Raw genomic sequence first — 12,973 nt, 5'->3', positions numbered from 1 at the left:
ACACCTCCTCCCACCTTCTGACTGGGCTATAAGGACTCAGGGATCGCCATTACAACTTATCTCTGACGAAGAGAGCCCCAAAATCTTCTTGGTCTCTTAAAGTGCCACTGGACTTTAAAGCAGAGAACAGGAGAACAATTCCTGCAAGTGCCTCGTGGGAGGATATTTGCCATACCAGTCCAAGTTTGTTGCCTGGGATACAATTGGGGGTGTTTTTGCGGGGGGGGGGGGAATCACTTACAAAAGACTCTTCAAACAGCTGGGAGGAACACGAGGAGTCGAAGGTGGAGCTTCCGCAGGAACGCTGTCAAAAACAAACAGACCCTTAGGCTGCAGCAAGAACACCAACGTCACACTGCCCTGCTGTCTGATAGGTTTCTACTCAGGCGCCCTTCAAGAGAAAAGCAGGGCAGAATAAGAGGATTATACCGGAGTGATCCTTACTGTGGCTCCCACCTGCGGGCATGGTTTTGCCTGAAGGGATCAGAAAGTTCTCACACTTGAATCCTTTCAAGCAGCGTGTAGGACGGAGAGCTTTTTATTTATATTTGTACGTATTTCATTTAGACTCTGCCTTTCTCCCCAGCGGGGACCCAAAAGTGGCTTAGATTCTTCTCTCCTCCATTCGGTCCTCACAACAACCCAGCGGGGTAGGTAAGACCTCACATATGAACATATGAAGTCGCCTTATATTGAATCAGACGCTCGGTCTATCAAAGTCAGTATTGTCTACTCAGACTGGCAGTGGCTCTCCAGGGTCTCCAGCTGAGGTTTTTAACGCCTATTTGCCTGGACCCTTTTTAGTTGGAGATGCCGGAGATTGAACCTGGGAACCTTTTGCTTACAAAGCAGATGCTCTACCACTGAGCCACCGTCCCTCCCAGAGTATTGTGCTCAGTTTTGGGCACCACATTTTAAGAAGGATATTGACAAGCTGGAACAGGTCCAGAGGGTGACAAAGATGGTGAGGGGTCTCGAGACCATCCTATGGAGAAAGGTTGAAGGAGCTGGGCATGTTTAGCCTGGAGAGGAGGTGGCTGAGAGATGATATGATCACCACCTTCAAGTACTTGAAGGGTTGTCCTACTGAGGATGGTGCGGAGTTGTTTTCTGCGGCCCCAGAAGATAGGACCAGAACCAACGGGTTGAAATTAAATCAGAAGAGTTCCCAGCTCAAGAACTTCCTGACCGTTAGAGCGGTTCCTCAGTGGAACGGGTTTCCTCAGGAAGTGGTGGGCTCTCCTTCCTTGGAGGTTTTTAAACAGAGGCTAGATGGCCATCTGCTTGCAATGAAGATCCTGTAAATGTAGGGGGAGGTATTTGTAAATGCCCTGCATTGTGCAGGGAGTTGGACTATATGACCACAGGAGGTCCATTCCAGCTCTATGATTCTAGGTCAGGTCATGAGTGTGTGGCTAGCCCTAGGTCACCCAGACAGCTTTCAGGACAGAGTGGGGGATTCAAACTCAGTTCCCACATATCCTAGTCTAATGCAGGCTTAAACCCCTCAAGCAAAATCACCGGTGAGCCTCTGGGACCGCCACATTAAGCTACAGGTTGAGCTGCATCTCTTGTCAAGAAAAAGGCAGTGTAGTGTAATGGCTGGAGCACTGGGTTAGGATCTGGGAGGCCCAGGTTTGAATTCCCAGTCTACTACGGAAGCTCCCTAGGGGACCATGGGCCAGTCACACTCTCAGCTGAACCTGCCTCACAGGGCCGTTGTGAGGACAAAAACAGAGGAGAGGTTCACAGAATCATAGAGTTGGAAGGGATCTCCAGGGTCATCTAGTCCAACCCCATGCATAATGCAGGAAATAACATATCAGTTCCAAAAAAACAGCAATTCAAACTGTATTAGTTCCAAAAAACAGCAACTCAAATGGGGAAACAAAGTCTTGACAAATAGGCATCTACTCAAACGTATTAGTTTGAGTGAATGCCTATTTGTCAAGACTTTGTTTCTCCATCTGACTTGCTGTTTTGGGGCAGAGTTTCGTGGTCCTACCTTCGAAAAAGCATTGTTTGAAACAAGCTTTGACCAGTCAAATAAGAGAGCTATGGCTGACCCAAGGCCATTACAGCAGCTGCAGGTGGAGGAGTGGGGAATCAAACCCGGTTCTCCCAGATAAGAGAGCTATGGCTGACCCAAGACCATGCTAGCAGGTGCAAGTGGAGGAGTGGGGAATCAAACCCGGTTCTCCCAGATAAGAGAGCTATGGCTGACCCAAGGCCATTCCAGCAGCCGCAAGTGGAAGAGCGGAGAATCAAACCCAGTTCTCCCAGATAAGAGAGCTATGGCTGACCCAAGGCCATTCCAGCAGGTGCAAGTGGAGGAGTGGGGAATCAAACCCGGTTCTCCCAGATAAGAGAGCTCTGGCTGACCCAAGGCCATTCCAGCAGGTGCAAGTGGAAGAGGGAGGAATCAAACCCAGTTCTCCCAGATAAGAGAGCTCTGGCTGACCCAAGGCCATTCCAGCAGCTGCAAGTGGAGGAGCAGGGAATCAAACCCAGTTCTCCCAGATAAGAGAGCTATGGCTGACCCAAGGCCATTCCAGCAGCTGCAAGTGGAGGAGTGGGGAATCAAACCCGGTTCTCCCAAATAAGAGAGCTCTTGCTGACCCAAGGCCATTCCAGCAGCTGCAAGTGGAGGAGCGGGGAATCAAACCCGGTTCTCCCAGATAAGAGAGCTCTGGCTGACCCAAGGCCATTCCAGCAGCTGCGAGTGGAGGAGTGGGGAATCAAACCCGGTTCTCCTAGATAAGAGAGCTCTGGCTGACCCAAGGCCATTCCAGCAGCTGCAGGTGGAGGAGTGGGGAATCAAACCCGGTTCTCCCAGATAAGAGAGCTATGGCTGACCTAAGGCCATTCCAGCAGCTGCAGGTGGAGGAGTGGGGAATCAAACCCGGTTCTCCCAGATAAGAGTCCGCACACTTAACCACTACACCAAACTGGCTCTCAGTACACATTTAAGAGTCCCAGAAGATGACCCTTCCACACGGAAGAACAACACTTAAGTCCAGTGGCACTTTTAAGACCAACAAAGTTTTATTCAAAGTATGAGCTTTCGTGTACATTGAATAAAACACAAAAGCTCATACCTTAATACAACTTTGTCGGCTTTCAAGGTGCCACTGGACTCAAACTTCGTTGCAACTGTTTCAGACCAACACAGCTACCTCACCTGACTCCCCCCATCCAGGCTGAGATAGGTTTGGCTAACCTCAGTTTCACGCTTACCTCCATGGTGTCTTCCGTGAGGTCGCTGCTGAAGCTGCTCCTTTGTAGCAGGTCAAAGAGCTCTTTGGAGGACTTCTGCTGCAGCTCCGACCCCAGCCCGGAAGCGACGGGCTCCTCCGTCCCTCTCACCCCTATTTCCATGTGCACCGTCTCCTGATGACTCCATTGCCAATCCTCCTCGTCCTGTTTCAGAGAAGTGCTGCTGCTGTTCTGCAGGAACATCTCCGAGGCGGCAAAACCGCTCGGGAGGACCGTGGACAAGTGTTTGGAACGGGAGCAGGTGGTGTGTTCCTCGACAACCGTGTCCACATTCAGCATGTCAGGGACCGAGGAGCTGAGACGTCGGTCTAAGGGGCGCATTGTCCTCGTCTCCATCGTTTTGGTGGTGCTTTTCTTAGTCCTTCTGATACTGAGGTTGTGCAACAAAGGCTTCGTTTTCTGTTTCAGGGATTCCCAGACGGAGGTTTTCTCCAGATCCATAATCAAACCAAGCCGCCCACAGCCGAGGGGTTTTGCTGGCTCGGAATCCGCTCACCGACTTCTAAGGACAAAACAAACATAGCAGAGGGGAAACTTAGGCAGGCATTACAGAGAGGTACACTGCCAGATTACGTATCGGAATGTCTCGAGCAGATATTTCGAATGGGTTCTCAAGGGAAAAAAAAAGATCGCCTTACTAATTCCCTTCCAGGTCGGTTGGTTTGTTTTCCGAAATCGTGGGCAAATGTTATTCTTCTCGGAAGGAAATCGGGGAGTCTACAATCCCGACACAAGTCAGGAGTGTAAAAATAGACAGGGGGAGCTATTTTGATAGCTTCCAGGAGGGAACCCAACTGGAATTCTCCAAAGTGATAAACAGGTTCCGCTTAATAGCTACTAGGAATCGCTCTCTGGAGTTACCCGTCTCTCTGGGGTGAGTCACCAACTGGCGGCAGGGCAGAGATACAGAATTGGGACACAAAACTTCAGTGTGACGAACCCAAAAGCCTGCAACCTTTTTTATAATCCAAGACTCACGCCACACCAACATTCAATGCAAGAGGCTATAAAGAGCCAGTCTGAGTAAGCCCATTTCCCTAAATGAAAACCGCACAATTTAACCTGACCGATTCCTTGACATGTTGATTTAACACTCTAGGAAGTTTGCGACACAGCCAAAAACGCCGGTTATGAGTCTTTGGGTAGGAAGCAGCATGCGTGAAGACTCGCAATAAGTCATAAACGTACCAAGGAACACCATGCAAAATTGTTTCAGTGCTCTGGCATGAATCTGTGCATGGATTGTACTCGTTTGGCATGCACGCATGCAGCTCGATCACTTCCTTTTCTGCAGAACTTCCCTAGAAGCCTATGAGCCCCATGAAAATCTCTGCGGACCATCCTCTTCCCATTTGGGTTATTTGAGCACAGAGTTCTGCATTGTGGTGCCCAAAGTGCCAATCAAAAGAGTTTTACAGAACTGGGTGTGGCCAGATAAGGCTCGCCTGAGTGGCTGTGAAGATTAAAATAACCACAGTGTTGGTTTCATTCTCTCTCTCTCTCGCTTTCCTAGTGGGTTTTTTTTAATTAGTCTGTTGTTAAAAAGTTAAAAAGTAAAGGTAGTCACCAGTCATTTCCAACTCTGGGTGACGTCACATCACAATGTTTTCATGGCAGACTTTTTACGGAGTGGTTTGCCATTGCCTTCCCCAGTCATCTCCACTTTCCCCCCAGCAAGCTGGGTACTCATTGTACCGACCTCGGAAGGATGGAAGGCTGAGTCAACCTCGAACCGGCTACCTGAACCCAGCTTCTGCTGGGATCGAACTCAGCTCGTGAGCAGAGAGCTTCGACTGCAGTACTGCAGCTTTACCACTCTGCGCCACAGGTGTTGTTAAACACCTTTTATTGGTAGAAAAAGCCCAGCAGGAACTTATTTCCATATTAGGCCACATCCTCTGATGTCACCATTGTTTCACACAGGGCTTTTTTTGTAGAAAAAGCCCACCAAGGACTCATTTGAATATTAGGCCACACCCCCTGATAGCAAGCCAGCCAGAACGGCATTCCTGCTCAAAAAAAGCCCTGTGGATTGGGAACTTCCATTTCCTTGTAACTAAAGAAGTGTGCATGCACACGAAAGCTTACACCCAGAATAAAACTCTACTAATCTTAAACGTGTCACTGGACTCATACTTTGCTCTGCTGCTTCAGACCAACACAGCTACCCATCTGAAGAAGATATTGGATTTATACCCCGTCCCTAACTCTGAATCTCAGAGCAGCTCACAGTTTCCTTAACTCCCCTCGACACAACAGACTGCATGTGAGGTAGTAGGTGGGGCTGAGAGAGCTCTCCCAGAAGCCGCCCTTTTAAGGACAGCTCTGCGAGAGATATGGCTAACCCAAGGCCATTCCAGCAGCTGCAAGTGGAGAAGTGGGGAATCAAACCCAGTCCTCCCAGATAAGAGAGCTCTGGCTGACCCAAGGCAATTCCAGCAGCTGCAAATGGAGGAGTGGGGAATCAAAGCCGGTTCTCCCAGATAAGAGAGCTCTGGCTGACCCAAGACCATTCCAGCAGCTGCAAGTGGAGGAGTGGGGAATCAAACCCGGTTCTCCCAGAGAAGAGAGCTCTGGCTGACCCAAGGCCATTCCAGCAGCTGCAAGTGGAGGAGTGGGGAATCAAACCCAGTTCTCCCAGATAAGAGAGCCATGGCTGACCCAAGGCCATTCCAGCAGCTGCAAGTGAAGAGTGGGGAATCAAACCCGGTTCTCCCAGATAAGAGAGCTCTGGCTGACCCAAGGCCATTCCAGCAGCTGCAAGTGGAGGAGTGGGAATCAAACCCAGTTCTCCCAGATAAGAGAGCTATGGCTGACCCAAGGCCATTCCAGCAGCTGCAAGTGGAGGAGTGGGGAATCAAACCCGGTTCTCCCAGATAAGAGAGTTCTGGCTGATCCAAGGACCATTCCAGCAGCTGTGGGTGGAGGAGTAGGGAATCCAACCTGGTTCTCCCAGATAAGAGAGCTATGGCTGACCCAAGGCCATTCCAGCAGCTGCAAGTGGAGGCGTGGGGAATCAAACCCGGTTCTCCCAGATAAGAGAGCTCTGGCTGACCCAAGGCCATTCCAGCAGCTGCAAGTGGAGGAGTGGGGAATCAAACCCGGTTCTCCCAGATAAGAGAGCTCTGGCTGACCCAAGGCCATTCCAGCAGCTGCAAGTGGAGGTGTGGGGAATCAAACCCGGTTCTCCCAGATAAGAGAGCTCTGGCTGACCCAAGGCCATTCCAGCAGGTGCAAGTGGAGGAGGGGGGAATCAAACCCGGTTCTCCCAGATAAGAGAGCTCTGGCTGACCCAAGGCCATTCCAGCAGCTGCAAGTGGAGGAGTGGGGAATCAAACCTGGTTCTCCCAAAAAGAGTCCGCACACTAAACCACTGCACCAAACTGGCAATCTGGATCTACACATACACCTGTACTCACAATACACGCTCAAAACAAGTTGGGGATGGCACATGAATGTTAGTCAACCTCAAACCTAACCTTCCATTGGGAAGGGGCTGTGAGTCAGTGATAGAGCCTCTGTTTGGCATGCAGAAGGTCCCAGGTTTAATCCCCAGCATCTCCATTTAAAAATTGATCTGGTAGTAGGCGATGTGAAAGACCTCTACCAAGACTCCAGTAACAATAAATGGTCAGATGTGAAATAATCAGGAAAAGATAGAACAAAGCTGAACAGAAATTTTAAAATATGTGTTTTATGCAAGTAAGCTTTGATTGACAGATGTATGAAATAGATAATTGCAGTTTATGCCTCTTATATGTATGACTCATATACTGTATCCAGACTCAGCTGAGTCCAAAGCTTATCCCAAAATTTTCCTCACCGAGGAGGGTACCCGTTGCATCTCTGTGCGATGTTCTGTTCACACCTGGCCTCCTTCCATTCAGCCTTTTCTGGGAGTAGGTAAGTCTGCCTGCAATAGAGAGGACTGAGGTACCACACTCACGATCTCTACCTGTCCTCCAGCATCCCTATCTTCAGGGGAGGCTGTTCCATTTCTTATCCTGGAAGAAGTGCCCCTATTAGTGAAATGCATACAGAAACCCACAGGGGTACTCTTCTGGAGGCAGAGAACACTGGAGGGCCAGTTTGGTGTAGTGGCTAAGTGTGTGGACTTTTATCTGGGGGAACCAGGTTTGATTCCCCACTCCTCCACTTGCAGCTGCTGGAATGGCCTTGGGTTAGCCATAGTTATCACAGAGCTGTCCTTGAAAGGGCAGCTGCTGAGAGAGCTCTCTCAACCCCACCGACCTCACGGGGTGTCTGTTGTGGGGGAAGAAGATACAGGAGATTGTGAGCCGCTCTGAGATTCTGATTCAGAGATAAGGGCGGGAAATAAATCTGCAGTCTTCTTCTTCTACACACAAAGAATGGAATGGAATCCTATTGAAATGGAATATTCCACGCCCTTCAGGAAAAATACAAACAAGTCCCTCCGCTATTGGAAGATGTTTTCAGGACAGGCTAGGCTCATAACGGCAACAGCCGTCTTTTCCTCCTGCTTCTCACGCTGTGGCAAGTCCTTTGTGAAGTCTGTTCTCTAAATAATATTTCAAACAGGAAAGCCGTTTCCTTCCAAGACTCAGTCACCATGGAAAACAACAGACCCCAGCTCTTCTCGAAACCACCCTCCTGCCAGAATCGGGAAAGACGGCCGTGGTTACCACATCCTGAGAGGACTTCTCAACATCACAAGGATGTGTGTAACACCTCCTTCCCCTGGCCATAAAAAAGAAACTTTATATTTCGTGAAGTGGAAAAGAACAGTCCGTAAGTGTTACAGGACAAAAATGCAGTTAGAAAACCACCCAGTGCACAACATAAATCATAATTCTTTGCACATAATTCTATGCACAACATAGCTACTGTCCACAAATCATAATTCTTTCTCAATCCAATCCGACGATAAAAAGAACCAGTCCAATTTCATTTCGGATATGTGCTATTCTTCTTCTAGGGACCGTTTTCCATATTCATAGGTTCAGTAGACTTGAAGTGCCCAACAATTCCTGGCTTCCTCTGGGTTTATATATATATATATATATAAAATGTTTTATGGAACACCAGTTTCTATCTGTCATTATAATAGCTGTGTCCCTAGAAGAAGGATAGCCCATATTCAAAATGAAATTGGACCAGTTCTTTTTATCGTCGGACTGGATTGAGAAAGAATTATGATTTGTGGACAGTAGCTATGTTGTGCCATGGATGGTTTTCTAACTGCATTTCTGTACTGAAACACTGTTATGAATTGTTGAAGACTGTATCTATTATACTGAGAAATAGTTTTGTAAAGGGAGAGAGTATTCTGTTGTTTTTCCCAGTTACTGTACCTCCGTGGTCCCACCGTCCCACTGGAGAGCCAGTTTGGTGTAGTGGTTAAAGTGTGCGGACTCTTATCTGGGAGAACCGGGTTTGATTCTCCACTCCTCCACTTGCACCTGCTGGAATGGCCTTGGGTCAGCCATAGCTCTGGCAGAGGTTGTCCTTTAAAGGGCAGCTGCTGTGAGAGCCCTCTCTAGCCCCACCCACCTCACAGGGTGTCTGTTGTGGGGGAGGAAGGGAAAGGAGATTGTAGGCCACTCTGAGACTCTGTCCATGAAAGGGCAGCTGCTGTGAGAGCCCTCTCAGCCTCACCCACCTCACAGGGTGTCTGTTGTGGGGGAGGAAGGTAAAGGAGATTGTGAGCCGCTCTGAGACTCTTCGGAGTGGAGGGCGGGATATAAATCCAATATCTTCATCTACCTCACAGGGTGTCTGTTGTGGGGGAGGAAGGTAAAGGAGATTGTGAGCCGCTCTGAGACTCTTTGGAGTGGAGGGCGGGATATAAATCCAATATCTTCACCGTCTGCTGACGCGGTGGAAAAGAACAGTGACAGAGAGTCGCATCTGTTTAACAGACTTTATATACTTATACACAACTCTCTGCTGCGTTCGGCCAAGCGTGGATTAAGATTTGTTTCAACACGTGCAAGGGGCTGAACAGACCATGCTATTTCAAACACCCTTGCTTTGAATGTCCCTGCGCATGATAAAAATCCCACGAAAACAAGAAGTAATGATAAAAAGGGTTGCCAACTCCAGGCTGGCAAATTCCTGGAGATACGGGGGAAGAGCTGAGAGAAGGGGAAGGAGCTCAGAGGGGAAGTGATGTAACAGAGCCCACTCCTTTGCATAGGCCGCACACCTCTGACATCACCAGAAGGGGTACTCAATGACATCAGTTCAGCATCTACCCTGAAATGCTTCTTGAATTAGAATTGTCATAATCGAACCTTACTCCCATCATACTTTTTAAATGACTTTCTCCTATGTGGCCACAGTGGCATGATGAAGATTTCCATCTGCTTTATATGTTTTGGTTATTTTCCCATTTTTTTGTGGGGAAAAAATATTAGAAAGAACGTCAGATCTTAAGAGTTCGGCAAAATTCTCCTCTAGAAGAAGAAAAAGAAGAATGGCAGATTTATACCCCGCCCTTCTCCCTGAATCAGAGACTCAGAGCGGCTTCAATCTCCTATATCTTCTCCCCCCACAACAGACACCCTGTGAGGTGGGTGGGGCTGAGAGAGCTCTCCCAGCAGCTGCCCTTTCAAGGACAACCCCTGCCAGAGCTATGGCTGACCCAAGGCCATTCCAGCAGGTACAAGTGGAGGAGTGGGGAATCAAACCCCGTTCTCCCAGAAAAGAGTCCACGCACATAACCACTACACCAAACTGGCTCTCTGCTTATGACTACTAGCAGCAAATCTTCCGCGTTCTTTATCTTGCAGGGAAAGCAAAAATTCATCTGACTATTCAGCTCCCAACTTGTACTGCCTGGAGATGATAGGAAAACACAATTTTCTGTTATCTCTTAACTTCCACGTGTGGTTAGATCAAAGGCACCGAAGGAGCAGTTTGAAGCAGTTGAGGGAAGAGCTGTAAAGAGAGGGGGGGCCTTTATGCAAAAATACAAAACGATGCTGCCAGCAGCCCGTGAAGACTGAATTTGGCAGACAAATAACCGGGAGAGCGGCATTCAAAGCAATGCAAAAACCTTTTGCAAATGCCCCGCAAGAGACTTTGATGACTGATTTGTTTCCCTCTGCCCTGCTCAAATGAACTGTGAGAAGGGCTACGCTTTCATTTGCGCACCCCCCACACACACCTTGAAATCACAAAAACAGAAAGTTAATGCAGTAATAAATAAATAGAATTAATAATAAATAGAGAATTAAGGTTTAATATTAGAATTAATACATCGAATTAGGGATTCTGGCACCTCCCGGCTTCCCAACTCTTTGACGAAATGGAGCAGAATCACTTACAGCCAGGGCTTTTTTTGTAGAAAAAGTCCAGCAGAGACCTATTTGCATATTAGGCCACACCCCCTGACATCACCATTTCACACGTGACTTTTTTGTAGAAAAAGCCCAGTAGGGATTCGTTTGCATATTAGGCCACACCTCCTGGCACCAATCCAGCCGCTGGCCACTCCAGGAGCTTCCAGGAAAACTCTAAGGTTTTCCCGGGTGCTCTAGCAACTTGAGAGCGAAAACTCTATGGTACCTATTGTACCATAGAGTTTTCCCTCCCAAATCGTTACAGCATCGCTAGAAACCATAGAGTTTTCCTAGAAGCTCCTAGAGTGCCCAGTGCACCCCATCGCCGGCATGATGACATGACTTGCAAGTGATGTCATTGTGTCGTGCGCGCTCTGAGCGAGTGAAAAGAGTCCCCCACCAAAGGCTGCAGGGGACTTGGCAACCCTAAGGTGGGACCTGGAGATCTCCCAGAATTACAGCTGGGGTTGCCAATCCCCAGGTGGGGGCAGCGGATCCCCCAGTTTGGAGGCCCTCCCCCCGCTTCAGGGTCGTCAGGAAGCGGGGGGAGGGGAGGGAAATGTCTGCTGGGAACTCTATTATTCCCTATGGAGATTTATTCCCATAGAAAATCATGGAGAATTGATCTGCGGGTATCTGGGGCTCTGGGGAGGCTGTTTTTTGAGGTAGAGGCATCAAATTTTCAGCATAGCATCTAGTGCCTCTCCCCAAAATACCTCCCACGTTTCAAAAGGATTGGACCAGGGGGTCCAATTCTATGAGCCCCAAAAGAAGGCGCCCCTATCCTTCATTATTTCCTATGGAAGGAAGGCATTGAAAAGGTGTGCCGTCCCTTTCAATGTGATGGCCAGAACTCCCTTTTGGAGGTCAATTATGCTTGTCACAGCCTTGATCTTGGCTCCACCCCTAATGCCTCCTGACTCCACCCCCAAAGTCCCCAGATATTTCTTGAATTGGACTTGGCAACCCTAATTACAGCTCACCTCCGGACAATAGAGATCAGTTCCCCTAGAGAAAATGGCTGCTTTGCAGAGTGGGCTCCGTGGCATTGTACTCCACTGAGGTCCCCGTCCTCTGGAGGTTCCATCCTCAAATCTCCAGGAGTTTCCCAACCTGGAGCTGGCAACTCTACCCCCCCATCCACCGCTGGTGGACACTGCCAATCCTAAACCTAAGTCATCCTTTTCCCCAGGGTGGCCACCAGATTTCAGGCACTGCCTTCCCAATCATTTGAGAATTTCATTTACTTTCCATTTTAATTCCTTCTCCACATACTGGAGCCTCATTTGAAATACGGTGTGAAATTCTTGTCAACAAATCTCAAAAAAGAAAAAAAGCACAGAGGAGGGCACAGGCCCGTAGCTACAGTGCAGCCCGGGGGGGGGGGGGGCAGGCCCATCCTTTCAAAAAAGCCTTCCGACTGTATGGTCCCTCTAGAGAAACTGGCTGGCCACCATGTGAGACAGGATGCTGGACTAGAGGGACCCTTACTGGTCTGACCCAGCTGGGCTCTCCTGATGTTCTCCTCAGGGGAAGGCCTCAGCCTCCCTGCCCTGTTGTTGGCTCTCCAGAGGAACTGGCTGGCCACTGTGTGAGACAGGAGGCTGGACTAGATGGACCCTCACTGGTCTGACCCAGCAGGGCTCTTCTGATGTTCTTCTCAGGGAAAGGCCTCAGCCTCTATGCCCTGTTGTTAGCCCTTCAGAAGAACTGGTTGGCCACCATGTGAGACAGGAGGCTGGACTAGAGGGACCCTCACTGGTCTGATCCAGCAGGGCTCTTCTGATGTTCTTCTCAGGGGAAGGCCTCAGCCTCTATGCCCTGTTGTTAGCCCTCCAGAGGAATTGGTTGGCCACCATGTGAGACAGGATGCTGGACTAGATGGACTATCCGTCTGATCCAATGGAGCTCTTCTGATGTTCTTATGAAAGGACAGGACTTTTTTGGTTCCCAGCAGGAACTCATTTGCATATTAGGCCACACCCCCTGCCATCACCATTGATTCTCACAGGGCTTTTTGGGTAGAAAAATCCCTGCAGTAACTAGGTGTTCAGTTTTGGGCACCACATTTAAAGAAGGATATAGACAAGCTGGAATGGGTCCAGAGAAGGGTGACGAAGATGGTGAGGGGTCTGGAGACCAAATCCTATGAGGAAAGGTTGAAGGAACTAGGGATGTTTAGCCTGGAGAGGAGGCGGCTGAGAGGTGATAGGATCACCATCTTCAAGAACTTGAAGGGCTGTCATAGAGAGGATGGGGTGGAATTGTTTTCTGTGGCCCCGGAAGGTAGGACCAGAACCAATGAGTTGAAATTAAATCAAAAGAGTTTCCGGCTCAACATTAGGAAGATATTCCTGACTGTTAGAGCGATT

The 12,973-nt window shown here is 48.9% G+C and overlaps 1 protein-coding gene across 1 annotated transcript in view; it reads right to left on the bottom strand.

The window, feature by feature from the left end:
- The window catches only part of MCTP2 (multiple C2 and transmembrane domain containing 2), a 192,602-nt gene that overhangs the window by 149,251 nt on the left and 30,378 nt on the right, over positions 1-12,973 (bottom strand). Inside the window, exons 2-3 of the mRNA XM_060260234.1 lie at positions 3,238-3,778; positions 242-304 (exon numbers count right to left, since the gene is read on the bottom strand). Of these exons, the coding sequence (XP_060116217.1) occupies positions 242-304; positions 3,238-3,717 (543 nt within the window). The 5' untranslated portion in view covers positions 3,718-3,778. The remainder of the gene's footprint in view (positions 1-241; positions 305-3,237; positions 3,779-12,973) is intronic.

This window comes from Heteronotia binoei, chromosome 19 (assembly GCF_032191835.1).
Source record: "Heteronotia binoei isolate CCM8104 ecotype False Entrance Well chromosome 19, APGP_CSIRO_Hbin_v1, whole genome shotgun sequence".
Taxonomy (NCBI): domain Eukaryota; kingdom Metazoa; phylum Chordata; class Lepidosauria; order Squamata; family Gekkonidae; genus Heteronotia; species Heteronotia binoei.
This window is presented reverse-complemented; position numbering and strand designations above follow the sequence as displayed.